Below are 25432 nucleotides of genomic sequence, written 5' to 3' on the forward strand. Positions count from 1 at the left end.
GAGGGAGATTATCAGTGGTCTTGTATGTCTTCCATTTTCTGATGATTGCTCCCACAGTTGATTTTTTTCACACCAAGCTGCTTGCCTATTGTAGATTCACTCTTCCCAGTCTGGTGCAGGTCTACAATACTTTTCCTGGTGTCCTTCGAAAGCTCTTTGGTCTTGGCCATGGCGGAGTTTGGAGTCTGACTGTTTGAGGCTGTGGACAGGTGTCTTTTATACAGATGATGAGTTCAAACAGGTGCCATTCATACAGGTAACGAGTGGGGGACAGAAAAGCTTCTTACAGAAGACGTTACAGGTCTGTGAGAGCCAGAGATTTTCCTTGTTTGAGGTGACCAAATACTTATTTTCCACCCTAATTTACGAATAAATTCTTTACAAATCCTACCATGTGAATTCATGGATATTTTTTTTCACATTCTGTCTCTCACAGTTGAAGTGTACCTCTGGTGCAAATTACTGACCTCTGTCATCATTTTAAGTGGGGGAACTTGCACAATCGGTGGCTGACTAAATACTTTTTTGCCCCACTGTATATAGAACAACTTTATAGAACTATATTTGTTCGCACATGTTGGCATAGTACAGTATTGTATTTGTGTGTATTTCCATGGTGCTGATGCTGCGCTAAGCGGACGGCTCCTGAAGCATTTGAAGTGTTGGAATGCGGAAATTTCAACATCGCTTGAAAAAACTGCCAGCAAGCAATGTCCCTCTCACCGGTAGGCCAAGTGATTTTTAGTCAATTACAAGTTGAATCTGGTAATTGGGGTTGTTAGCAAAGATACCATCATTAAGAAGCAGCACAACTAATGTGTCTATGTGAGCTAATTTGCAATGTGCATCAGTGGCCCAGCCATTTATTTTTAATGCACCTTCTCAGAATCTTATTCACTGGGAGCTTTCTAAAAAAACTCAGGTTTTAGAATCACTCAGGCAGAATCTACACATTAGCTTCACGCTCTATTGTTGCTTTACCAGTCACACTAATAACCTGCGCTGCCTTACCTTTATTACTTTTTCTCTTTCTGCTGGAGCCAGCCGTTCAGCCTCATCCAGGTGGATCTGGGTCTGGTAGAGCCAGGTACTGATGTGAGCCAAGTTTTCATCCAAAATTTCCACCTCATTCTGGTGACTCTAGACAACCCAAAAATGGATATTTAGGCAATTAAAAGTTCTACATATTCACCATTTTGTACTTTATCATAGACTTGCTGCAGTGCACTAAAGAGGTGATTTGAAGTCTTTTTTTTGGTTTTGACATTTATTTATTTCCTGCAATCAGGTGAGTAAAAGAGCACAAAAAGAGCATGTTTCATGTGAGTTGTGAATCCTTAATAAATATAATCTTGTAATGCACTTTGCACTGAGCAGAATATGCAACTTTTAAATACATTTCTTAGAATTTCTAAACTCACCATGTCCAACTAAATAATCCTGTACTACTGATATGCATTATAAAGTATGCATATGCAGTAATAGCTGACATGGGTAATTGCCTTTACCTTAAATATATCTACTCAAGAGTAGCCTTTATGCATTTGCAAATTATGCAAAGAAATGAAATGAAATGTAAGCAGCTGGAAGGCTCGACTTCATTAAGAAACCAAAATATGACATCTTGTGACCAATACGGCCTTTTATTAGTCTTTCTATATGCAGTATTTGCACTCACAAGAACAGTGCTAAGCCAGTCCTCAGTCAAAGTGTGAACACGTTCCCAGGCTTCATTAAGACCACAGAGTTTGTCCTCCAGCTGAGCGTCACTTCCCTCCACCAGAGTCTGCAAACCAGCGCTGATCTCCGTCAGGCCAGATAGCTCCGCCTTCCGACGCTCCGACTCCTTCAGCAGACCCTGGTTAAGCACATCCAGTTCAAAATATTCAACAAGATCATGTTATGACCACCATGTTTCAATAATTCAGCACCACCTCAGCTACCTGTCTTAATATTATCACACAGGCACATGTACACACTGACACACTGCTATATAAAAGAAAAAATAATGCTGATGTTACTAAAACAACAGCCTGCCTTCACCAAGATATGAAGAACATTTTCAGATATTTCACTGCATAAATGTTTCAAAACAAGCACAGCTGAAAAACAACAAAAACACTTTCTACACCCTACTGGACTAAAGCACTTTTAATGACTTTATGTAAACTAGTGAACTATTATTAATTCATAGCATTTCAGTTTTAATGTCGTTTCTGGGTATTTTTGGATAAACAGGGTCATTTTTTTTCCTGGTTCTGTGTATGTAATCATAAATCTTTCAGTCCTTTTTACCAAAGTGGGATCAGAGAAGAGCTCATCAATTATATACGAAGCCACACAAAATTCACACCGCTCATAATGTTGATTACCATATTAGAAAGAGAATCAGATTCATGTGTTTAGGGGCAAGAAACTGTCCCTCTGTGCCATCTACTGGCAAGAAACAGACTGACCGCTATTGTTTTGAAAGGTTTTGTTTTCACAGCACACTTTTTTCTTAATAAATGTCTGTTTAAAAAACAAAAAAAGCTTTCCACATACTGATACAGCTACTCACATTAGCCCATGCAATCTCAGCGTCGATGTCAGCTGGCATGTCTCCGCAGCCATTTTTCTGCTGGAGCTCGGCCTCGTTTGTGTTCAGCCAGTCCTGCAGGACAGCACTTTCCTTCTGGAACTTTTGGGATAGAGACAAAGCTTTTTCCAGGTCCTGTTTGCCCTCTGTTACCTGTAAGGACAATTAATACAATGGCATCTTTAAAAAGGGCTCAGAGCTATGACAGAAGTACTCAATGTTAAAAGCTAGATTTTGTGGAAGTGTTAATTCGCCCAGAATGAGGTACCTGCGCCCCGAGTTCATTGTAGAGCAATTTAAGAGCAGTAAGCTGCTCGTCCATGGCCTTGGGGTTCTCTGTCTGCTGTTTCTGCACAATCTGGCGGCCTGTTTTTATCACCGTCTCCACCTCCAGCTTCACCTCACTCAGCAACTTGTACAATTTCTATCCAAGAAAAAGACATGAAATAAGTAGCTGTGTGGATTGACTGGAGAGAGAGAAAGAAAAGAGAAGAAAAGGTCGGTTTCTTACCAGACAACCAGCAAGATGAGACTGAATTTTTTCCGGTTCCACATCTTTAACATCCAGGATGTGAAGCTCAGCTTTAGCACCATCCAGGACCCTCTTACAGTCCAGCATGCGCTGCTCAAAGTTAGCAGGCTTCTGGAAAAGCTGATATTTTGTGGAGATCTCCCTCAGTTTCCTCTGCGGAGAGCAATTCAGAAGGCAAACAAAGTCAAAGATCGCCGAAAAAATAGCCAATGTTTACCCAGCAAAATGTTAAAGAAAGTATGAAACTTTGAATGAAATTTAAATGCATCTTCAGGATTACAGAAACCTTTATACAAGTAAAAATGGAAGAGAAGAAATCTACTATGTCTTATTGGTAATATTAGCCCAACACATAGTAAAGAAAATGTATGTAAAAGGTATTAAAGCTATATGATAAGTGGTGGTGGCATGACAACTCCTAACATTGTCCAGCAGGGGTCAGTGTTACCTGTAGGTGATCCAGCATTGTCCCACCACGGCCAGCTTTGCCATCAGCGGTGTTAGGAGGCAAGTTGGCCACATTTCTTCTCTTCATCTCTTCCACTGTCACCTCGTGAGCTGCGATCTCTGCTCCAATAGTCTAACGAAAAATTCAAAACAACCCTTATACACCGAGGGTTTTTTTTTAATGCACATGGAACATTCAAGTATGCATTATTATGGTGGTTTTATGTTTAAGACGACAATTTGAAGTTCAAGCATATTTCATTGCATATGCAGTTTATTAGTGTTAGATGAAGGGCCTTTACGCTCCGAGGCTTCTCTGAGTGTCAGATCTCATTAGGTGAGTCTTACCAACACGGAAGTGTTTTATGTTCACGTGCGCTGTACCTGTGCTTCCTGTGGAAGCTGGAAGGCGTCTATGCGATCAGTGAGGTAGGAGGTGAGCGTGTGGTCCAGCTGGCTCAGAGACTCCTGCAGCGCTTGGAGCACCTGTTCGTTTTCTCTCAGTGTCTGCAGCTGCTGCTCGAGGCTGATCTGCCGGTTCACTGCCTGGACGAGGACACAGACACCGAGACACACATTTGAATCTGTTATAATCACAGATTTTAGTGTAGACAGATATTATATTTATTCTTATCATGCATGTGCAATTGGCTAAGAAAAAGACTGAAAATAATAGCTAATATACACAGTGTTACACTCGCTGTAAGCCTCTTAATTATTTCTACTTTTAGCTGCACTCAATTACATTTGACAATACATTGAGGCATATTTCTCCATGTAGCATAGCTGATACAGTAAAGGAGCACTCCATAAATACTGTATGAAATGTCAATGCATGAACTCTGTACAGATATGGACATGTTCTAGTTTGCAATAGACAGAATCAGATATAAATTCCCCAAAAAGAATAAGCACAGATTCTCCGTAGAAAAAGGAACTGAGATGTAATTTGCAACATTCCTGTTTATGCAGGAACAAATGTAGAACATGCGCACACACACACACACACACACACACACAGAGACAAGGTCCTGACCTGGTGGTTCAGTTGCTCGTAGCGGGAATTAAAGGCCTCTAGTTTTTCACTAATGAGCTCATCAAGTATGCCCCCGTCTATCAGCGTCTGACCCAGCTCTCTGATTTGTGTCCGGTTGTCCCCAGGGTGGCGGAGCACACCCTCCAAAGACTGGTGGTGACAAAAGAGATGGAGAGAAACATAAATACATTCGCAAAGAATCAGGAAAAAAATGAATAAATAAGAATGAAGCAAAAAGGGGAGGAAAGCAAATCCTTTGAGGATGCTGAAACAATGATGAAGCTTTACAGTTCCAAAAATTTGCAACAGAAACTTGCAAAGCATGAATGAATTAAAAAGAAAAAGAAGAGCAGAGCTAACCTTGTAACCAAACGATCAAAAAGCGCAAAACATCAGGGTGAAAAATGAATTCCGGTACATAAGCGTATGTGTGAATGAAAGAGAGAGAAACAAAAAAACAACAAAAAACAAAAAAAGCTGAGCAAACAGATGCAGTCCAGATGCAGAATTTCGCTGGGCTGGGTGTGTCAGACAGCGGCAAACCAAAACAAAGATGATAACTGAATGAGAAATGAGAGACGAGTGAGAGAGCGAGCTTGAATAGTGACGGCACCGGTTTGGACCCAACAGTCACTGTTTATGTGGGGTGATTAAATTTGCTTTTCCTTCCCCGGAGGTAACAGACACAGAGAAAGACAGCCCCCACCAGAGGGGTGGGTCTGATTAGGAAACCGAGAGGCCAGGAACGAGTGCCGGGTGATGAAACAGGATTTAAAAGAGTGAAGAGGAAGAGAGAAAGAGAAGGACTTGTTGGAGGAGAAAAGAAAAGTCAAAAAAATATATTATAAGGACACAGACTAGAGCGGGGAAACATTGTCTTCAAGGGTCTTCAACTTCCTTCATCACTATGCAATGTTACAGAAGCAGCACTGTGATTAAATTGACTCTGACAGTCGTGCCGCAGGCGGTCTACAGATATAGCAGCAGATCAAGGCAAAGCAGAAGAAATTTGGAAGACAAATCAAAGACAAATGAGGTTATTAACATCCAGTTCAACGTGTAATGGAAGAATTAGTTTGTTAAATGTTGCCGCTTCATGCATACAGAACCAGAAGTGATCAGAACTTTACATACAGTCATCACAGGCATAATTGTCATGGTAATTTGAGGCTTTTAAATGATTTATTTGAACTGTTCTTTTTCCGAGGTGGAATGATTGTACAGCTTACATCTTTAATGATGTTAAAAACAAGTATCCAAAGCACAAGTTTGAATATAGTTTAGACCACAACTCTGTTTATTTGTGAGGTTATGGTGTTGTATCGCAGATTAAAAGATAAAAGATAAAATCCATTCAAAGATTCATGTCTTCTCTGTTTATATATTAAAGATGTAACTAATTATATCAGATTTCTTACACACTTGCTCCTGACACATGCCTTCAGCTGTCGAAAATGCTTGTGTGTACTTTAAAACTGTTTCCACATTTGCTTTTGACATCAACATGTTTCCTAAAATTATGTAGTTGGATGTATAATATTAAGATTTCCCACTTTGAGACGAAGAATGGTGCATTGTTCTCATTTTATGTCAACCGCCCCTTAGATGATGAGGATATTAGGACAGGCTTGCCGGTTTAAAAGAAAAATGAGACAGAAATTGGAATGTGGCACTGAATTACATTGAATTTGATTACAGGTGTGCGTTTTTACCTCCAAGGCTTCATTAACGGCCTCGGTGCTCTCTGGCAGGTTTTCAGTAGCTTGGAGCTTCTCCTCCAGAGTGTTGAGCCAGCTCTGCTCCATGTCCAGGTATTGAAGCAGCTCCATCCAACAAGACCAAACCTCCTACAGAGCACAGAGCAACACAAAAACTATTAAAAGGGAAATTCTTTATGTTACTATGAGGTGACCACACTCATGAGCATGCCCCTGTTCAGGCGCTTAAAGAACAATATAAAACATTTTAATGCTTATTTTCTTCTTTATAGCAAGACTAAACAGCCAAATTCTACGGACAAAGAGGAGGTTGTGACAAACAGGCTGCAGGCAAAAAGCAGACACAAGCATAAACACAGCTTTCTGACGTGCCTGACCTTTACTCTGCAGTGTTTAATCAAAAAAGGAGCCCTTAAGTAGGACTTTACACTTACAGATTAGCTCTGAAAACAAGAATCACCATTTTCCCTTCAAGCTTCTTTTGGTCTTTGCACGAAAATTAACAAACGAGGGCCCAAGAAATGACACATTGCATAACCCGACATGTCATTCCTCTACTGAACTACGGGACTTCTGAGCTGATCGACAAAATCGTGCCACTCAAGCAGAAAACCATGAATTAACTTCATGTTAATGTGTCATAGCAGCTTTCACTTAAGCTTCAAGGTAATTTAAATGCAACACAATAGGGGGAAATGCCACTTTTTATAATTTACTTAGTTAAGTACAGGTTTCAAGCAATAAAAGCTCATAATAATGAGATTAATCAATATATTATGTGAGTAGAGCTCATTTATTACATTTTTATTCACCACCAACATATATTACATTAATAAATTGATTACATTACCTCCAGGGTGTGACACTTGCTGTTGAGGCGGTCACAGAGCTTGTGGTAGTTGGCTAGTACCCCCTCTAGCTCTGAGGTCAGTTCTTGCCTGCTGCCTCCACCTGTGGGTGATGTTCGGGACACCAGCAAGTTGATGCTGTCTTTCAGGATCTTCACTTTCACCTCTTTCTGTACAACATCCTCTTTAGCCCGCTGCGAGAGCCGAGGCCACCCAAGATGAGAGAGAGCAAGAGTTAGATTCAAACACAAAGAATTACTCAACACCGCTTTCTTTGACCGCCCTTCCAGTCCAACCTTCATCTCTTCCAGCGATGCCTCCAGCTCCTCTGGACTTTTGTATTCAAAATCCCTCATGAGAAACTCCTCGTCAACTTGGGCCATCCACTCCTGCATCTCTGCCAGGTCTTTCCTCAAATTCACATGCTTCTCCTGACTCTCTGCCACGCGCTCCTGATGGCTCAGCAACTGGAAGGAAAATGCATTTCATCAGGTTTGTAACGAGCTGGCATCACATTTTTAGAATTTTAGAAATTCTAATATTGCTTTGAAACTCGCATTTTAATTGATCTTTTAATGGTTTACATTCATGATGAAGCAATTATGCAATGATATATACAGTACAGCATATTAGTGAAATGAAGTGGACTTCATCTTCCTGTTACTTATGATGTACAAAACAAAAGGTACAGGACACAGGTGAGACCACATGTTATGAAACCTTAACATTAAAACATTAAGGTTAGTTGTGCATGCATAATTTGTTATTGTAATTTATAATGTAAAATTAGTGTTTTAACTTATTTAGCCTCTGTGTACTACTGATATGTGATTGTAACTTTATTATACGAATAGTTTGTGTGAAGACTGCAAACAAAAGGCCCAAAACTAACAGTTAGCTGTGTTCAAGGTAATGATGCACTTTCCATGTCTCTGTTATCAGACAGGTTCCTACATGACTGTGAGAAACAAGCTCCTTACAGCTGAGCAGAGTTTGTATCCACACAAAGAGCATAAAGGAGCTGTTATTCTTCTGTTCTGTGCTGCTATGAAGACTGTTCGTGCTGTGCTGCTGGTTTGGTTTCAGCGTTCAGTTTATTTTTCCATGACATAAATCAGCCACTAAATAAATTATAAGCAATAAAACAAACTCACCTGTTTGCTGAGAGAAGTCCACCGAGCCTGGCACTCATCCAATTTGTCCTGCCCCCACCTGGCCAGTCCTGGTAGTGCAGCTGCCTGTACCGAATTCACATTCTCGCCCATATGCTTCAGTGAACCTTCCACCTGCTCCATCTCATTCACATGCTCCTGTTTATAGGAACATGAAAGGAAATCTTTTAAAAAATAAAAAGTTCATTCAAGCCAAGCCCCCCACAAAAAAACCCTACTTCAGCATATTGTTCAAGTTGATTTCTGAGCAGTTTGTGCGTCATTACCACCAGTGTTTGTTTTTTGTTGCATTTTTCTCTCACCTTGCACTGATTCAGTTCTTCCCTTAGACTCTCTGTGTCACCCATCCCTGTGGCATCCCGAGACAACAGCTCCTGAACTGCATCTAGCCAACGTTCCACTTGCTCCAAACGAACCTGAATGCAGCACAAGAGCAAAACCACAGTGTAAACTACAGCCATAATTTAAGCAGAAACAGACTCTTTATTCTCCCTGACAGCTGCTCTACCTGATTGTCCTTCATGCTACCCAGAATGCACTGCAAAGTGCCAAGCTCCTCACGGGCCCGGGAGGACAGCTGACTCCATTTTTGTAGTTCTGCAGGGTCAGAGGCTTGCTGTGTTTGCTCAATATCCAGACACAGGACCTGACGTGAACACAAGTACAGAATTGAAATGACATTTCTGAGAAACAATCAATCAATCTTGGAATTCTTGGAAAACAAATTTGACCGCCTGGAGTGGAAAACATCTCTTAAACATTTTTGCATTTGTAAAAGAAACATTTAAAAAACAACAAAAAAAAACAACAACAACTTGAGATTATTCCAGAGTTTAACAAAAAACAAAAAGTTGAGTCTGACAGGAATTTAAAGACCGATATGATATTTGGCGATTTAAAAATCCAGTATATCAGCAAACATTTGTTCTTCTTTCAGGGTCACACAACGGAAAAATTTCCCTAAAAAAAATATTATCTGTATCTTTACTCAGATACAATTGCAGGCATAACAATGCAGTTTAAAAGTAACCTTGTTTTATTAGGTCATGGATTACTTGTTTACACTCTGCCCGACTCTGCAGGGATCATCTGGTTGTTGTGTTTGAGGCTCCAAACGCATATTGCCAACAGGGAAGTGGCAGCATCAATAAGATGGTTGAAGCGTGTTTCTGGTGTCTTTTCTTTAATTTAAAATTACCTGGCTCTTATAATGCAGTATGTCTGCAAATAACTAACACCGTACATCATATTGCGGTAAGTTATAAAGTCATTAGATATTGATCATATATTATACACACTGCAAAATGTAGCTTCTTGAAAACAAATATAGGGGTTGTGGGCGGGTGGGTGCATGGGGGCCCATCCCTGGCGCAGGGTGCCGCCGGTGCGTCGAGCCGCCTGGGGGGGCTCTTCAACTGGTGGGGGAGATTGTAACACCTTGCAGGAGCTTTCCTCTCCTCAGGAACTCTCTGCAGGAGGGGGAGATACAGGAGAGGTGGAGAAAGATCTCAGCCTGGGCGTCTATTGTCTCATGTAGTCTGGAAGATGAATGGATGGTGGGGTGGGTGCAGTTTTCTCTGTGGTGGGGTTGGGTGGACTGTCCCGGGCTCTGTGGGGCCGGGGGGCGCTGCTGCGCTGGGCCCCGGTCTGGATGGGCCTGGGCCCCCTTCCCCTGGCGGGTCGCGGAGTATGGGAGTGCCTACTGGGGTCAGCGGGGGAGCTGGCCCCAGGGAGGGGTCACCTGCCCCTCCCTTCCTTCCCTCCCCATCTCCAGCTGCCTCTCTCTTCCCGCTCCACCACAACCACCCACACATGCAGGGCCTTGGAGTAGGGGTATGTCACCAGGGTGCAGAGGAGGCTACCCCCCCCCCCCCTCTGTCCCCTTCTGGCTGCCTCTGCCTCAATTTTATCCCACAACTTAGACATTCACATTACTCACACTCTCATTACACATACATATAGGATCTTGGGGGTGGGCACGATACACGGAGTCCAAATTACCATCAGGGTGTACACCCCACCCCTGGCGTCGTTGCCCACCCCTCAATACACGTAGACATTGAGGGCTAGCAGGAGGGACCATGCGCTTACCTGCTTCTCTCTGGCAGGTAGCTCCATGCCCTCCTGGGTTTTAATTGCACCTTAAAACACACATGCATCAACACTACAATGAGCGGGTGGGAGGGAGGTTTGGAGTCTTCTCTCACCCCCGTTCTCTGCGACCTGCTGGAGCGGGGGGGCTAGGAGGAGTTGGCCATCCGACTGCGGCCTGGAGTGTGGGGCCTCCCTGCTGCTGTGGAGTCGGGGCGGTCTGCCTCTCCCCACCGCAGGGAAAAGGGTAATACCACCTGGGTCTGGGTGCAGTTCCCCCCCTCCAGGGGCAAGGGTACCTAGACCCGGTTTGTAGAGTATGCTTGGGGTGTGTGATCGTGTGTACAGCGTCTCTTTATGTCTGTCTCCACGTTGGTTGAGTGTGGAGTAAGTGCATATGAGAGCATGAGGGTGGGAATGGATGTTTGTGTCTGTGTGTGCCTGTATGTCTGTGTCTATATGTCAGGTTTGGTATCAGACGCCACCTCTCTGGGGACATCTCATGCCCTCCAAGGTTTGGAGGCCTATCTCCACCCACCACCACTTCCCCTGCCAGTGGCGGACTCCCTCAGGTATCGATGCGTTGGTGGTTCTTTGTGTCTGGGGGTGGGCGTCCGGGTACACACCGGCTCACTCCTTGGCGGCCGCTTATCGGGGCCTGGAGCCTGGGGCTCGCTCGGGCCACTTCGGAGGTGGGGTGCCCCCGGCCTCTCGGCCTGGGGCTCGGTCACTCAGGCACAGCTGGCTGCCGGCGGAGCTCACGGGCGCGTCACTGCAATTCCCCCTGGCTTCTGCTCCGCGGCTGCTGAGTGAGCCCTCATCTGGGACTCTCCTCAGCTCTTACTGGGACAGTGGCGCGGCTGCCCCTCTGTTGGTCTTCCTTGGTCTCTTGTGTTCTGGGGGCCTCTGGATGTCTGGAGTTTTGATCTCCTCCATACCTGCTTCAAGCCCTGGAGGACGGGGCTGGGGCTCCCCCACACTCCCTAGCAGATCGTTACATGGAGAAACCTTTGGAATGCAAGCATGCTGATCCACACAGGTATGCACACAGGTGTACACATGGGTATTCACAGACGCGGACTACAGCTTTCTTGGCTGCTGCCTCAAAGCACATTGTGCGCTGTCTACCTTGCGTGCTGCACAATATCGTTTATTATTTAGTATCTACTGATATCTACTGCTAGCTAGTTTATTGTGATGGTGCCGTTTTTTTTTTTTTATTATGTTGCTCTTTGTTGTTTGCTTTCTCTTCTGTTTTTTTTCTCCATACAGGTGACCCAGGTGTTTTGTTTTTTTTTTTGTTTGTTTTTTTTGTTTTTTTCTTTCTTCCCCCCCTTCTCACCGTCTCTTCTCCCCTTTGGTTTTCTTTCTCTCCCTCTCTTTCTTTCATTCTTTCTCCCTGTCCTATCCCCCAGTCATGTCTGTCCCGTTTGTAGCAACTGAAAATAAAATTAATTCATAATTATAATAAAGGTCAATCAAATGGACCAATATGGCAAGGCCATGATGATCCACTTGGTAAAATAAATCCGCTTGGCATCTTTCTTGGCCTTAAGACAACAATTCTGATGGCTAAAGATCCAAACGGGACACAAAAAACAAAAAAAACAAAAAAACAAAAACAAATATAGGTATGATTGTAATCTGCATGTGTACTGAAGGCCTAAAAAGCATGTGGTTTGTTCCTCATTAAATGTTCAACTCTTTAGTTAAATAGTGTGTAAATTAATTTAATTACTCATTATTCATAAACACTCCTAGCAATTCAATTCAATTTTAAGCCTCAAGGTGCTGCAAGTTAAAGACCATATAATAACACTGAAAAAAAAAACAAACATCAATCAAATGACCCCTTATCAGCTAGCGCTTAGCGACCATGGGAAGGAAAAACTGCCTTTTAACAGAAAGAAACATCCTGTAGAGCCAGGTTCAGGGAGTGGCAGCCATCAGCTGGGGTTTGATAGGAGGAAAACAGGTTAAAACCAGCAGTAAACTAGTGAGGTTTAACTGTGGATCCAAAGCTTAAACACTGAAAAGTGCTGCTGTTAATTTTATGTCATCAACATAAAATATCTATATTACAAAAAACTGTGTGCTGTCATACATTAACACAGAGAGAAACCAGAGCCAATATGGTGATTATCACCTTGCCTCATTTGACTAAAGGGAACCTGAACTCGCACATGCTGCTATGGTATTGCATGTTGCGATCAACAAACTGACTGACAGGTTCAGCGGCTCCACACTGAGCTGTTAGGAGCTCCGCGCTGCATGCACCGGCATGCTGCCCAGAATGCGCGTAGTCCCCGCCCCCCTCCCCGGCACCGTGCCCTATCTGCCATGATAACAGGAGCGCAGACGGAGCCACATTCCACTGAAGGATGGAGGAGGAGACCAGCACACACAGCAACACACAAAGCACAACAATGCACAGATAACAAATCTACACACCCTTCCCTCTTACACAAAGGTTTAATACAGTGCAGAGGGAAGTGACTGGCTGATACAAGGATCTGTTATTCTTTCAGAGGAAAAGAGGACAGCAAAAACTGAGATAATGTACGTACAAGGACACAGAAACAACCAAAGTGAATGATGAGAATAAATTACTTGGGTCAAAGGGCACATATGACAGCAGCTAAACTTTTCAGCAGGCTCAAAATAACATTTAACATTTATATATTTATATAGTTTCATTGTGCTTTAGAATACAAGCCACATTTAACCACACATTAATAAACCCCTTTATTCTATACGATTTAAGCACTTTATCTGACTCGCTGTGGGAGGAAACTGGAGAACCCAGAGGAAACCCACTTAAGCACATGATCGAACCAGGATCTTTCTTGCTGAGAAGAGACTGTGCTAACCGCTGCAACACCGTGTTGCACAAAAAGCAAACCTAAAGTGCTAACGAGTACCTCAGATCATCAAAAATACTAACTATCCAACTAATTAATGCAGCTATATCCTCCTCAGTCGAATTCACATTTTTGTCCTAGCTGTCTGCTTGTCAGTTAGCAGAATATCTGTATTTAAACTCATCTGGAGGTATTCAAACTCACCTGTGCCCGCTCCACTGCCTCTTGTGTTGTAGGCATGTCAACCATCCCGTTCCTCAGAGTGGCCAGTCTGGCTTCTAGACCCTCCACCACAGACTGTACCAGCTGCGTGGCTTCCAGATTAGCCAGGGCTGAAATAAGGCAAAGAAGAGAAGCTGTTTTTAGAAAATAACAGAGAAGAAAAGACAGGAAAAACTGTGAAATATAACTTTAGCATTCAGGCTTAAGCATCAAGCTTCTGCCACAAGGGGGTAGTGAGCAAGTTTGGGATTCTCCCTCTTTACAGTTGGAGATGCTTGTGTTTTCCATACACTAAGAGGTTCCCAAACATTGCACTGTGTGTTAAACTTAAAATAAGTTTAACACACTATTTCCAAAATAGCAAATCCAAACCTCCAAAAGGTTCACAAGTGACCAATTTATTTTAATTAGTTCAATTACCTTTCATTTTACTCTTATTCCTCTGCACATTTTTCTATACTTCCACTCCTGTCTTCCTTCCCCTGTGTCCCCTTCTCTGTTAACTACCAGGTGATTTAATGCTTACGTAATCTGGCTATGTTCATATACACAAGGAGCAAACCTGGAGTGAAAGTGTGGGGTGGGGGTGGTGATAGAGAGGGCCCCAGCAAGAATCAAACCGCCCTCAGGCAGAAACAAAAAGGTTTTCCTTGGATCCCATCCAAACCCTCAGTGTCATAAAAGCCCTAGAGGTACAGCAAAACAGGCATGCAAACACAACACCCACCCACATCCCCCTACAGTCAGCAGAGCATTCAAGCCTCCCTTTACGGATATTTTTTGGCCAGGATCAGCGCACGTAAATTCCAGAGGTAAAACGGTGACTTATTTTCAGAACTCGTCCAGGTCCAAGTCAGGTCCTCAGGTAGAGACGGAGCTGGCACAGAGGTACGATCTTACGCACGATCGCTCACGTACACACTCGCATCTCCGTGAGCTTTGGAGGCCATATAAGGGCATCATCTATTACTTGTGGCTGGCCAAGGATTCGTATAAAAGCTCATGTCAAATTTACACAGCCCGTGTGGAACAGGGCTCTGCTGATCGTAACCATTACTCATTCAGTCTCCCATAAACCTGAAAGCTTTGCACCACAAGCAACGAGAGAGATAAAGGCATTTGTTTTAAGGGCGGTTTAAATCTCTGCCCTGCAGATCTCAGGAATAAGAGGATATCTGAAAGCTCTCAGGTCACTGGAAAAGCAGGTGGACCTGCTCAGAGTTTCGGACTTCATTTCTACTGTATTGATTTACGAAATTATTTCAATGCACTTAAGCAGTACCTTCATTGACTTCCTTTTCTCTGCTCTGCAGCTTCTGCAGGGTGGAGGCATGATGTGCAGAAACCACCACCATGTTGTCTTTTAGAGAAGGCAGGGCTCCCATTGACCCTGCCTCTGCAGACAGCTGCTCCAGTCGTGGACTGAAGGCGGTGACCTGAGCGATTCGAGACTGACAAGCACAAAAGAAAACAAATGTGTTCAGTGCTTGAAATGAGGAGTGATCACATGACCACACTTCATTCAATTAGCTTTCAGACTTCTCATGTTTGTTGAAGAGAATTAGAAACATTTACATTTGATTCTTTATTGTGCAATTACATACATTTATCTAAAATAATTACAAAACATCTTACTCACACTGCTGCAGTGAGTTAGCTGACTGGTCTGGAATTTACCAGATGGAGTCATTGTTTCCAGTGACAGGCAAGTAAGTTAAGCTCAAATTATGACACACTGGAGGGAGGTTTCATGTGTCTTACTCTACTCTACAAGCTTTTGAATGCATTTCAACTTGATTTACTGCATCCCTGCTGTGGCCTCGTGGTTTCTGATCAGTGATTTTAATGGTGATTTATCTTTGCTGTAAAAATTGTAATACTTGTAAAGAAACTGCAGTTGAATGAGAGGAATTTAACAAGTGACGTTTAGGGTTAAAGTCACACAAAGGACATTGAAGTGTCTGCGAGTGAGACGGTAAATCTTACCTGGCATTCCCCCTTCAGGTTTCCGAGCTCCATCTTGTTGCACTTTTCTACAGGCGCGGTCGAGTCCAGCCACTGGTCCTGTTCCTGCAAGACCCGGTCCAAGCCTGCAAGTTCATTAGAAACCGCTCTCAGCCGGGTCTGCGTGAGAACCCGCTCACGGGCTGCCTGCAGCTCCCTCGCACAGACATCCCACTCAGTCTGGAGCTGCTCTATGTTTGCCCTCACCAGATCCACACTCACAGCCTCTATAGATAGAAACAAAGACACCGGCTCACATCAAATGCACTTAACAGCTAACTGATTTTAAGCCTTTGAATGTTTGAATGTGTCACAGCTTTTGTTCTAGATTTTATGTGGGAGCTCCTAGCAAGTAATAATTGTAATAACACCAGAGGATAAAATAGTGGAGATAAGGCAAAATAGATGAAAAAGCAACTGATGGAATAAAACTGTTTAATGGAAATTTTGACGTTTAAAAAAAAAAAAAAAAAAAAAAAAAAGTAGTCTCCAACTTAGCCACGCCGCCACCTCCCACTGCCTCCAGAGCAGCGTAAACACGTAAAAACCCTGAGTGCCTCTTCATTTCATTGAGTGGTTATATGAAATCAGCAACCCTGCAGACTGACAGGGTTTTATTACTCAAACTCCAAATACACAAACACATGTTTAGAGTTCTGGCATTTAAAAATAAATAACAATAAAAATACGTAGGCTTGTAAATACCCAGAAAATACCAGACAGCTGCAGAAAAGTGGTAAAATCTTATGAGGAAAACACAGTTTAACAAGGAGATGGAAGATTGTTGTTTGAGCTGCCTTAAGGCAATAAATAGAAGTCAAGATCTTTACACACTTTAGAAGAACATACGTGACAAAACTTGGATGATTTGTTTCTAATAATTTGGTGGTTTATACAGAAAGAGGAACCTTTACTCTATGTTTCATACCTCTCTCTAGCTGGTCCATCAGGGCTCTTCCCCCCTGGATCATCTGACTCACTGTGGCTTCTTTTGCTTTAAGTTCTGCTTCCAAATCCTAAAGTGGTTGTTTAACACATATTAAAGTTTATGCCTACAAAATATATTTTGTTAAATTGAAGTTGAAATTATGTTAAATGTCTGCAGGTCTACCTTTAGATTCTCCTGAAGGTCTGGAGTATCAGGTGTAGTCTCAGGATGTGTGGTGGCCAGTGCCTGAGTGGACATCTTCCACGTTTTTATCCAGCTCAAAAGCTCAGAAATTTTGTTTTCAAACCTGCAGAACACAAAAGACATGCACACTATGTACACACTGCTCTGTGTGTGTGTGTGTGTGTGTGTGTGTGGGGTAGGGTAGAGAGATTTATTCTGTCTGTTTATGGCCCCATTCTTACATTCTTATGACTTCTGCATCCGTCTCCATCAGACGTTTCTTTGGGGGAGCAGGTGGGGCCAGGTCCTGATCGTCAATTGAAGTGACTGAATCCACGGCAACTGTATCCACAACGACCTGTTCTTCCACCTGAGTCATCCCAGCATCCGTCACAGCTTCCATTAGCTGTGAGGAGTGAGTTAAAGTATTAGTGAAAAAGAAAGGAAGATAAATCAATCTAAGCTAAGAAAAAGAAATAAAAGTACACTACCAGTCAAAAGTTTGGACAAACCTTCTCATTTATGTTTTTTCTTTATATTTACTACTTTCTACATTGTAGATACATAATGAAGATGTCAAATATATGAAGCAAAATATAAGGAATAATGTAGCAAAGAAAAAAAAAGATGAAAAAGACTAAATATGTCTTATAGTTTAGATTCCTGAAAGCAGCCACCCTTTGCTTTGTTGACAGCGCTGCAAACCCTTGGCTTTCTCTCACTCAGCTTCATGTTGCAGTCACCTGAAATGGTTTTTACTTCACTTGGTTTTCATTGCCTAACTTCATCCGAGTCACCAGCCTCAGAAATCGCAAGTTAACAGCACCTCAGATTAGAGCCCAGATAAATGCCACACAGTTCCAAGTCGAAGACAAATCTCTACATCAACTGTTTAGAGGAGACTGTGCCAATCAGGCCTTTATGGTCAAATAGCTGCTAAGAAGACAGCACTAAGGATAGCAACAAGCAGAAGAGATGTATTTGTTCCAAAAAAACACAAGGAATGGGCATTAGACCAGTGGAAATCTGTACATTGGTCTGATGAGTCCAAATTTGAGATCTTTAGTTCCACCCGCTGTGTCATTGTGTGACACAGAAAAGGTAAACAGACGGTCTCTACATGCATGGAGGATGGGGTGGGGAGTGCTTTGCAGGTAACATTGTCAGGGATTGATTCAAAACTGAAGCAACGAAACGAACCAGCATGGATACCAGAGCATCCTGCAGCAATATGCCATCCCATCCGGTTTCAGGACAATAACCCCCAAACACACCTCCAGCCTGTGTAAGGGCTATTTGACCAAGAAGAAGAGTGATGGATTGCTGCGCCAGATGGCCTCCACAGTCACCTGACTTAAACCCAATCGAGATGGTTTGGGATGAGATGGAGCACAGAGTAAAGGCAAAAGGTCCAACAAGTGCTCAGCATCTCTGGGAACTCCTTCAAGACTGTTGCAAAACCATTTTAGATGACGACCTCGTGAAGCTCATCGAGAAAATGCCAAGAGTGCGCAAAGTTGTAATCAAAGCAAAGGGTGGCTGTTTTGAAAAATCTAAAATCTAAAACATGTTTTTTTAGTTACTTCACACTTTTTTTGTTTACTACATAATTCTATGTGTGTTCATTCATAGTTTTGATGCCTTCGGTGAGAATCTACAATGTAAATAGTCAAGAAAATAAAGAAAAAATATTCAATGAGAAGGTAGGAACAAACCTTTGACTGGTAGTGTATACAAAGCATTTTTTTTAAATAAAGATGCTTGCAATGCCGAGCAGTTGGGCAGTGTGGACAGTTTTGAAAGACACTGCTTTCATTTTTATTTTTAACCATGTTTTGATCTAATCTTAGACTCTGTTGTGGCTTAACCTCATTTGTAAAGTTTCAAACTAACGCAAATGAAGGCAACTGCACTTGAGACCATGACCTTGATGACTGAGAACCTACACAGACAACAAGCATGAGTTTTACTTCAATCAAGAGGTCCATCATTAGCACATTAACACATATTATATATGATGACTCCCTTGCAAAAATGGTGAAACAGTAAATGCTCATACATTTGAAGCATTAACCATGTGAGAATCATGTTTTACCACCTGAGATAGAGTCACACACCTGAAACGAGCAGTCTTCTAACTTCTGCACCAAGCTGTCCCATCGCTGTGTCAGCTCCTCTGTGTCTGCCTCGATCTTCGCTCCTGCCTCAGGACTTCGCAGCAGCTGAATCACATCCTGTCCTGCATCAGACAGCTTGTCCAGAGCCCTCCTTTTCTTTTCCATGTCTTCCTTTAAAATCTATAAGAGCGGAAGACAAAAAAATTAAGTAAATACATAAAGATGGAAAGGTCATTCATTACAGTGAAAGCTGTACTGACATTTACAACGCCAGAAATTCAAATTTGCAACAACCAAAACAAACAGGCGTAATACTTACAGCTAACTGGCGCACGTTCATATTGATTTCAGCGGAGTCTTTAAAGTTGCTCGTCTTTACTTCATTCAAGGCCTCCTCTTTTTCAACCAACCATATACTAAACAAGCTCTGCAGAGAAGTAAAAAATGTTTTGTAATTACACACAGAGACTCGTGCCTGGGTTAATCTGTTTTTATTTTAAAAAGTCTGATGCTTTTCATCCCAAGTGGAGACACAAGTGATTCATTTTTTAAATCATCTCAATACAGTTTAATTTTTCTCTCCTGAAGTAGTTTGTTATAAATGTGCATTTAAACAGGAGGGAAGAAAAACCTGTGCAAGATATGAATGTACTGCATAAGGACATAAATATGTTACCTGGTCTGATAGAAGCTGTTGCCAAACCATAAAGACTTCCTGCAACTTGTGCCACCTTTCCTCAGTCCAGCGGCACACGGCTCCCCAACGTTCACCCAAAGACTGAATTCAAGATGAACAAAAAATGAATGAAAGCAGTAGCTCATTAATGACAAAGCATTTTATACTCAAGTGCATCCACATAAGGAAGCAATTAAAAGATACTGAACACAAATTCGTATGTTCTGAACATAATGGAAGAAAACTATTTGATAAATGACAAATTGCTGGCCAATCAGCTTCAAAGCCTGAAAACTTACTTGTAATTGCTCCTCCAGGGCAGCAGTGGCACTCTCACCGCTATTCTCATCCACCACAACCACCATGTGTGTTAACGAATTGACCTTTACTTGCTCCGCCTCCAAGTCATTCTGGAGTTCCTGTGCAGGAACACAAACAACGAATTCAGTCATATGTTGCAATTAACTAAGCAGGCAGAGAAGCTACTCAGCCTTATCGTGACTCATGAAAGATTACAATCAAACGGGAAGGAGTGATCACAAGACCAGCCTGTTTTAGAGCGAGAGCTGCATGCATGCACTGGCACTTTTTTGGCATTTTACTTGACACTGTCAACAATGAAGCATTTACCCATGCAAAAGTGTTTTAATATTAAGTGTTAACGGTAAACTGTCCTCACTTTGTGTTGCTCTATCTGTTCTTTATAGGCCTCCATGTCCTTTGCTGCTGGCTGTGTCTCTATCCTCCTGATTCGCTCCTCTGTCTGTGTCAGCCAGTCAGAAAGCTGCTGCAGCTGCTGCTGCTGAAGATCCATCAGGACTTCATGGAGCCTGGAGAGAAAGAAAGCGAAGGCAGAAGGGCAGTAAAGTGAGCACATAAAGGTAGAAAGGATATGTAAGCCATAAATTTCATAAACTTTAGGACTAAGATTTAACTGCAACAACACAGGAAGACAAACGCTGTGGCTAAAAAAGCTCAGGGTCAACAAATGTAGCGTTTATCATGAACACAACTTGTGTGCAGTTTGTGTGTGTGTGTGTCGTAAACCTTGATGACACAAGCTGAGAGTGCAAATCGTAAGACCTTGGGTGGCTCAACGCTCAGCATGTGTCATGTCTGGCAACTTGCACCCCTGTCCATTCTTTACAGCACAAACTGATGGCTTGATAACACTGCACACTAGACCATAAAATGTTCAGGTTTATAGTCATATTTGTCCTGAAATAGAAATGTCCTTTACCTGTTTCTGAGATGAATCAGTAAGGGACATTTAAACAACTCCAGAAGACCAATTCAGGTATGTCTCTGTTTACCTGGCCTGACGGTCCATGCTTTCCACTCTAAGAGCCTCCCAGCGGGCATTGAGGAGGGTCATCTGTTCCTGGATTTCATCTTCTTCCTCATCTGTTAGGTTGCCTTGAGCAATCAGTTGGTTACCCGCTTGCAGCACATAACCCACACTGCTCTGACGCGCTGTCAGTTTCATCATAAATGTCTTGAAAGGAAAGAGTAGTAAGTGGTTACAATTTTAAACAATAAACAGAAAAATCTCTGTCTATGAAACAGTTTGCATCCTGGGAACATGAACACGCAGCACTCATAATAAGGCCTTTATAATCTGAGCCTGTTTGTTAGCACTTGGCAGACACATGCTAACATCTGGATGCGCTTCTGTCATTAGGTTTAATGTTAATAATGCCCTGCAGAAGTACTGAGCAGTACCGTAGCACCCTCATATTTAAGTGCTGCTGTAGCAACAACACAAAGCGTGAGCACAAATCGAGGGGTGGGCTGTCAATTAGCAAACCAAAGCCATCCAAAACAAAAAGAAGCGTAAAAGGTTTGAAGAAGAAATGCAAAAGCTAATGTTTGGTTGTTTTTATTTCATTGTAGCTGTGGAGAAGCCAGTGAACTGAGTTGCTGTCCATTACAGGGAGCTCTCTGGATGAGTAAGCATTTTCAACTGCGCCTCTAACGCCTTTGTTTTTTGACTAAGCTTTACTGGCGAAACTGGAGTAAGTCAGGGAAACAAGGCCGAAACAAACTGGATTGATTTTTGTAGACTTTCTGAAAAGCCTGGCTGTTAACGCAGCTTTCAATCCTGTTGCTTTCTGTCTCCATAGCAGATTTCAGCTTTGACCTGGATTCCAGGCATTCAACTTCACAAATATTCACAGTTCAGCCGAGGGAATCCAGCCAAAGCCCCTTTACACACATGCACCGAGAGAGACGATGTAACTAAGCCTTGTCGAGCAAGGAAGTAAGCTGTGGGCCAGGGCACCATGGAGTGCAGTGTGTCACTGTTAGCCATGGAATTCCTGCCATTCTCAACATGTTAAAGGCATGCACTGCTGTTTGTGGGAGGCCTCTGTCTGTGGGATACTTTTCTCAGTCTCTCTGGAGAGCGACAGCCTAAATGTGTCACCAGTTATTGTAAAATTGATGCTCCTGAATGTGACGTCTCAGTCCAATCCATTTTTGTTTTTTTACTGTTTCAGAACTGACAAATGAATTCCAAAAAGAAAATAACAGCACTGTTGTGTCTTCTTACCTCATGTGTGTGAAACTGCTCTTTCACTTCTTCCACATCGTCCGAGACGTCGTCCTGACCCTGTAGATCATCCTCAGCCATCAGCAGCCAAGTCAGAACCTCCTCTAGCGTAGTCTGGTAGGTGTCAAGGTCCCCCTCCAGCAGGCCGCCCTTCATCTCACCCTCTGTCTCCGTCATGGTGCTGGGGGTCTCGGGCCGAGGACTGCTGCCTGCCTCCTCTGTCTGTACAGTCTAAGAAACATTAGGCAAGGTTTGACCAAGTTATAAACAAGATCATTACTTAATAAGTAGGAAAATAATACTGAAAGCAGTACAACACTTGATTGAAAGAACTGGCTTATATTTTGTAAGTATACAGGCCAAAGTGTACAGTAAAAATAAAAAGGAAGGTTTTTTTGTTTTTTTAATTTCCCAATGTGCCACATTCATAAGACCAAGACGCCTATGAAACATAACAAGTCGAAGCAAGACTTTGGTTTGTCTTCTGTGCTCATCTGCACACATCAGCTGGCAAGTTTTAAAATAGACCCAGACATCTAGAAGGGGGTTGTGCTGCTCTTGAGCACGCAGTGCGACCTGCCCTGTTCAGCAAAGGGGGGGGAAAAAGAAAGACTGCAAGCCAATTATGGGATGGTGGGAAGTGGGCAGGTCAAATCTTATTTTGGGAACAGCAGTAAGTCTGAAACAGCATTAACCAAGATAAAGTTGGATGTGCAGTGCAGAAGGACTGGGAAAATTACATTAAGTCTACACTTAACTTTACCAACCTTTATCAAACTGAACCATCACTAAAAAAAAAAACCTACACTTCAACAAAATCAACACCTTTATAACCGACTGCACAGACAAAACTATTCCAGGCTTCTAGTTTTGTAAAGAAACGGCTCAAAGGTGCTCAACAAATCTGAATGAAGCTGAACTCCAGATAAAATCTCCACAATGGCAGTGAAAGATGGCAGAAATGGTAATGGGTGTGCAGTAACAAATCAAACAGACTTTTGTTTTCCAGGCTGAAATTATACAGTGGTAATGCCTGTGCAACAAACTCAGGAAAGGTCACCTGCTGAAAATATTCAATGACCTTTTGGATATTTTTGGAATAAGTGACAAAAGAACTGTAAGCCCTTATGTTACATCAATGAGGGCTGGCAAAGAAGGGCGACAGGGAGAGAAATAAAGAGGAGAGAGAGTGAGAGAGAAGGGAAAACTGCAGCCTTGCTGCATTTATTGAGTTGAATGGCTGTAAAATAGCTGTGGTCTGGCTCAACAGAACACTTTATTATCACTACATGATTTGCTCAACTGTCTATGCATTCATCGCGTTTACAGTTGTAGCCGCAGAGCATGTAATTCGCTACCACACACCAGCAGCTCTCTAATTATCAATGATATTACAAAAGGAAGGCGATCGTGGGAGGATCTCTCAGTATGTTTCAAAGTATCATCAATACCGAAAACTACTCTCATAACAAATCCGATTAAAATTATGAATGTAAAAGAAAAGTGGGAAACCATATTGAAGTTATGAAATACAAAGAGCCCTTTATTTTAACTACACTCAGTCTCCCAGCAGCAACAGTCTTACACATTGGTTCCTATGCAGAGAGGAAGCGAGCCAGGAAAGTAAACCCTTTGTTGGACCAATCAGAACACTATTTTAAAAAAAGACTGTTCCAGGACTCATTCCAGGGGCGTGTGAAGTATGTGCCCATGGGCAATAAAACAACCTAAGAGGTGGTTTGGGGGTTTTCTGACTTTTGACCAAAAAACAAAAAACCCTCTTAAATGAGAGATGCCCCAGAGCTATATGTGATTGACCAATCCAGCAAGCTGGGAGGGGATGAAAAGCTAACAAGACGAAAATGCATACTTAACTTTTAATTAATGTCAGCAAACTCCTTTTCAAAACACAAAGATTAAAAACTAATAATAATAATTATAATAATAAAGTACCTGGAGTTGTCAAATCACAGTTAACAGGATAAAGCAAATTATAAACAGATTCCAATCACTAGTTTGTGAAATGCTGAAGAAAAACTACTGAATTCACGGTGACACTGCACTGCACCCCGACTTTAATGTTGTAACAACCTTTTCCTTTTCTCTCAGCTATCTGCACTCCCATTCTCACCAATTTACTCCCCTATTTCCTTCCATCCTTTTACAGCTCTGCGCTTCCACCATCCAGTTCGGCCTGTTGGATAATGTCAGGGGGGTGAGTCATGGCTCTGCTCCCCATTTCTCTGCGCTTGCTGCGCCTTTCATGAGCGGTGCCGGAGAGAATGAAGGAGGCTGCTTTATCAGAGTGACTCACTGTATCTGGCAACATACAATAAGACACTATTCCTTATGACAATATTCCTCATGCTTGCACGTAGCAACATCTGCTGCCTTCAAACTAAACATGATGATCAGAAATGGAGCACAGCAGCAAAGCAAAAGCTGGAGCTGTTCAGTTTTTGCAACTCAAGATTTTCAGTTGTTTAAAAAAAAAAAAAAAAAAAAAAAAAAAGGAGCTGGACTATCATTCCTGCATTCATAGAAAAGAAAAAAAAGATAACAGTTGTTTATATCATCATAGTTCATCAAGGTTCAGACAGGCAACGTCTGGAGATAATATAGCAATAACCAGCTACTTTGAAGCACCTTCAGGGATTCTTGTTTTATGATCATAAGATAAAACAAGGAGGTAAATTCCTTCTCTGTAGACTGACGTGAGGTCAAAGAAACAGTGAATGGTACTATCTTACTTAAACACAAAGATCCACCATCTCTGAGCCACTCAGAAAGTTCTTGCTCTTAAAGAGGGCTTCTTTTTTTCCCCTCTCCGCTGTGCCAAGTGCTCAAAGAGATTTGTTGATTTGCTGGGCTTCGCCCTCTAAAGTTGTAGCATCTTAATAATATTAATTGCCTTGAGGGACCGCTGATGTGAACGGGTGCTACATAATTGAAGCTGTTTGACTGAAATGCATGCAGGGCCCGTTTCTGAAACTGAATCTGGTTTGAGTTTTGATTTTGCTAAACTCCAAATTTACATTCTTTGAAACTTATGAGTGTTTTGCTCTGAAAAATACTTTCTCAATTTCTTTTTATGTTTAGGTCAAACCTGACATGTCCAACACCTCTGCCCTAAACCTAATAGCTTGTCTTGCACCTTCCTGTTCCTACATGTCACGACAGCTCTACTCTAGATTTTACCTGGGCACCGAGTCCTGGACCTGAGTCTTCTGACTCCACTTTATATTTGCGTGGGAGGGTCTCCACTTCTTTGATGGCCTCCATGCTCACGTCTTTAGGCAGCACGGCAAAAAGCGATGTTATATACATGAGGATGGACTTCTTATCTGGTACTTGCACTGCCACGTCTGTGAATGATAAAGAGAGCAAGACGGCGTTAGGGAGAGGGATTTAAGGCAGAAAGATCAGAGATACAAACTGTGCGTGACAGGCAGGAGGGAGAGAGTGGAG

At 42.4% G+C, this 25432-nt stretch overlaps 1 protein-coding gene across 4 annotated transcripts in view; it reads right to left on the reverse strand.

Moving 5' to 3' along the window:
- The window catches only part of utrn (utrophin), a 193911-nt gene that overhangs the window by 141153 nt on the left and 27326 nt on the right, over window positions 1-25432 (reverse strand). For all 4 annotated transcript variants that reach the window (XM_085247254.1, XM_085247255.1, XM_085247256.1 and 1 more), the window contains 28 exons: window positions 25163-25329; window positions 21965-22195; window positions 20727-20908; window positions 20093-20243; window positions 19713-19832; window positions 19414-19515; window positions 19057-19164; window positions 18738-18917; window positions 16863-17026; window positions 16621-16744; window positions 16438-16525; window positions 15492-15736; window positions 14788-14956; window positions 13488-13615; window positions 8840-8977; window positions 8634-8747; window positions 8314-8469; window positions 7456-7626; window positions 7162-7353; window positions 6306-6440; window positions 4594-4743; window positions 3942-4103; window positions 3559-3690; window positions 3090-3263; window positions 2847-3002; window positions 2561-2731; window positions 1679-1858; window positions 1012-1140 (listed from right to left, as the gene is read on the reverse strand). In XM_085247254.1, the coding sequence (XP_085103380.1) occupies window positions 1012-1140; window positions 1679-1858; window positions 2561-2731; window positions 2847-3002; window positions 3090-3263; window positions 3559-3690; window positions 3942-4103; window positions 4594-4743; window positions 6306-6440; window positions 7162-7353; window positions 7456-7626; window positions 8314-8469; window positions 8634-8747; window positions 8840-8977; window positions 13488-13615; window positions 14788-14956; window positions 15492-15736; window positions 16438-16525; window positions 16621-16744; window positions 16863-17026; window positions 18738-18917; window positions 19057-19164; window positions 19414-19515; window positions 19713-19832; window positions 20093-20243; window positions 20727-20908; window positions 21965-22195; window positions 25163-25329 (4319 nt within the window). The remainder of the gene's footprint in view (window positions 1-1011; window positions 1141-1678; window positions 1859-2560; window positions 2732-2846; window positions 3003-3089; window positions 3264-3558; window positions 3691-3941; window positions 4104-4593; window positions 4744-6305; window positions 6441-7161; window positions 7354-7455; window positions 7627-8313; window positions 8470-8633; window positions 8748-8839; window positions 8978-13487; window positions 13616-14787; window positions 14957-15491; window positions 15737-16437; window positions 16526-16620; window positions 16745-16862; window positions 17027-18737; window positions 18918-19056; window positions 19165-19413; window positions 19516-19712; window positions 19833-20092; window positions 20244-20726; window positions 20909-21964; window positions 22196-25162; window positions 25330-25432) is intronic.

This window comes from Mchenga conophoros, linkage group LG15, assembly GCF_057382185.1.
Source record: "Mchenga conophoros isolate Kocher_MC1m ecotype Shallow Benthic linkage group LG15, M_conophoros_male_GT1.1, whole genome shotgun sequence".
In the NCBI taxonomy this organism is placed as follows: Eukaryota; Metazoa; Chordata; class Actinopteri; order Cichliformes; family Cichlidae; genus Mchenga; species Mchenga conophoros.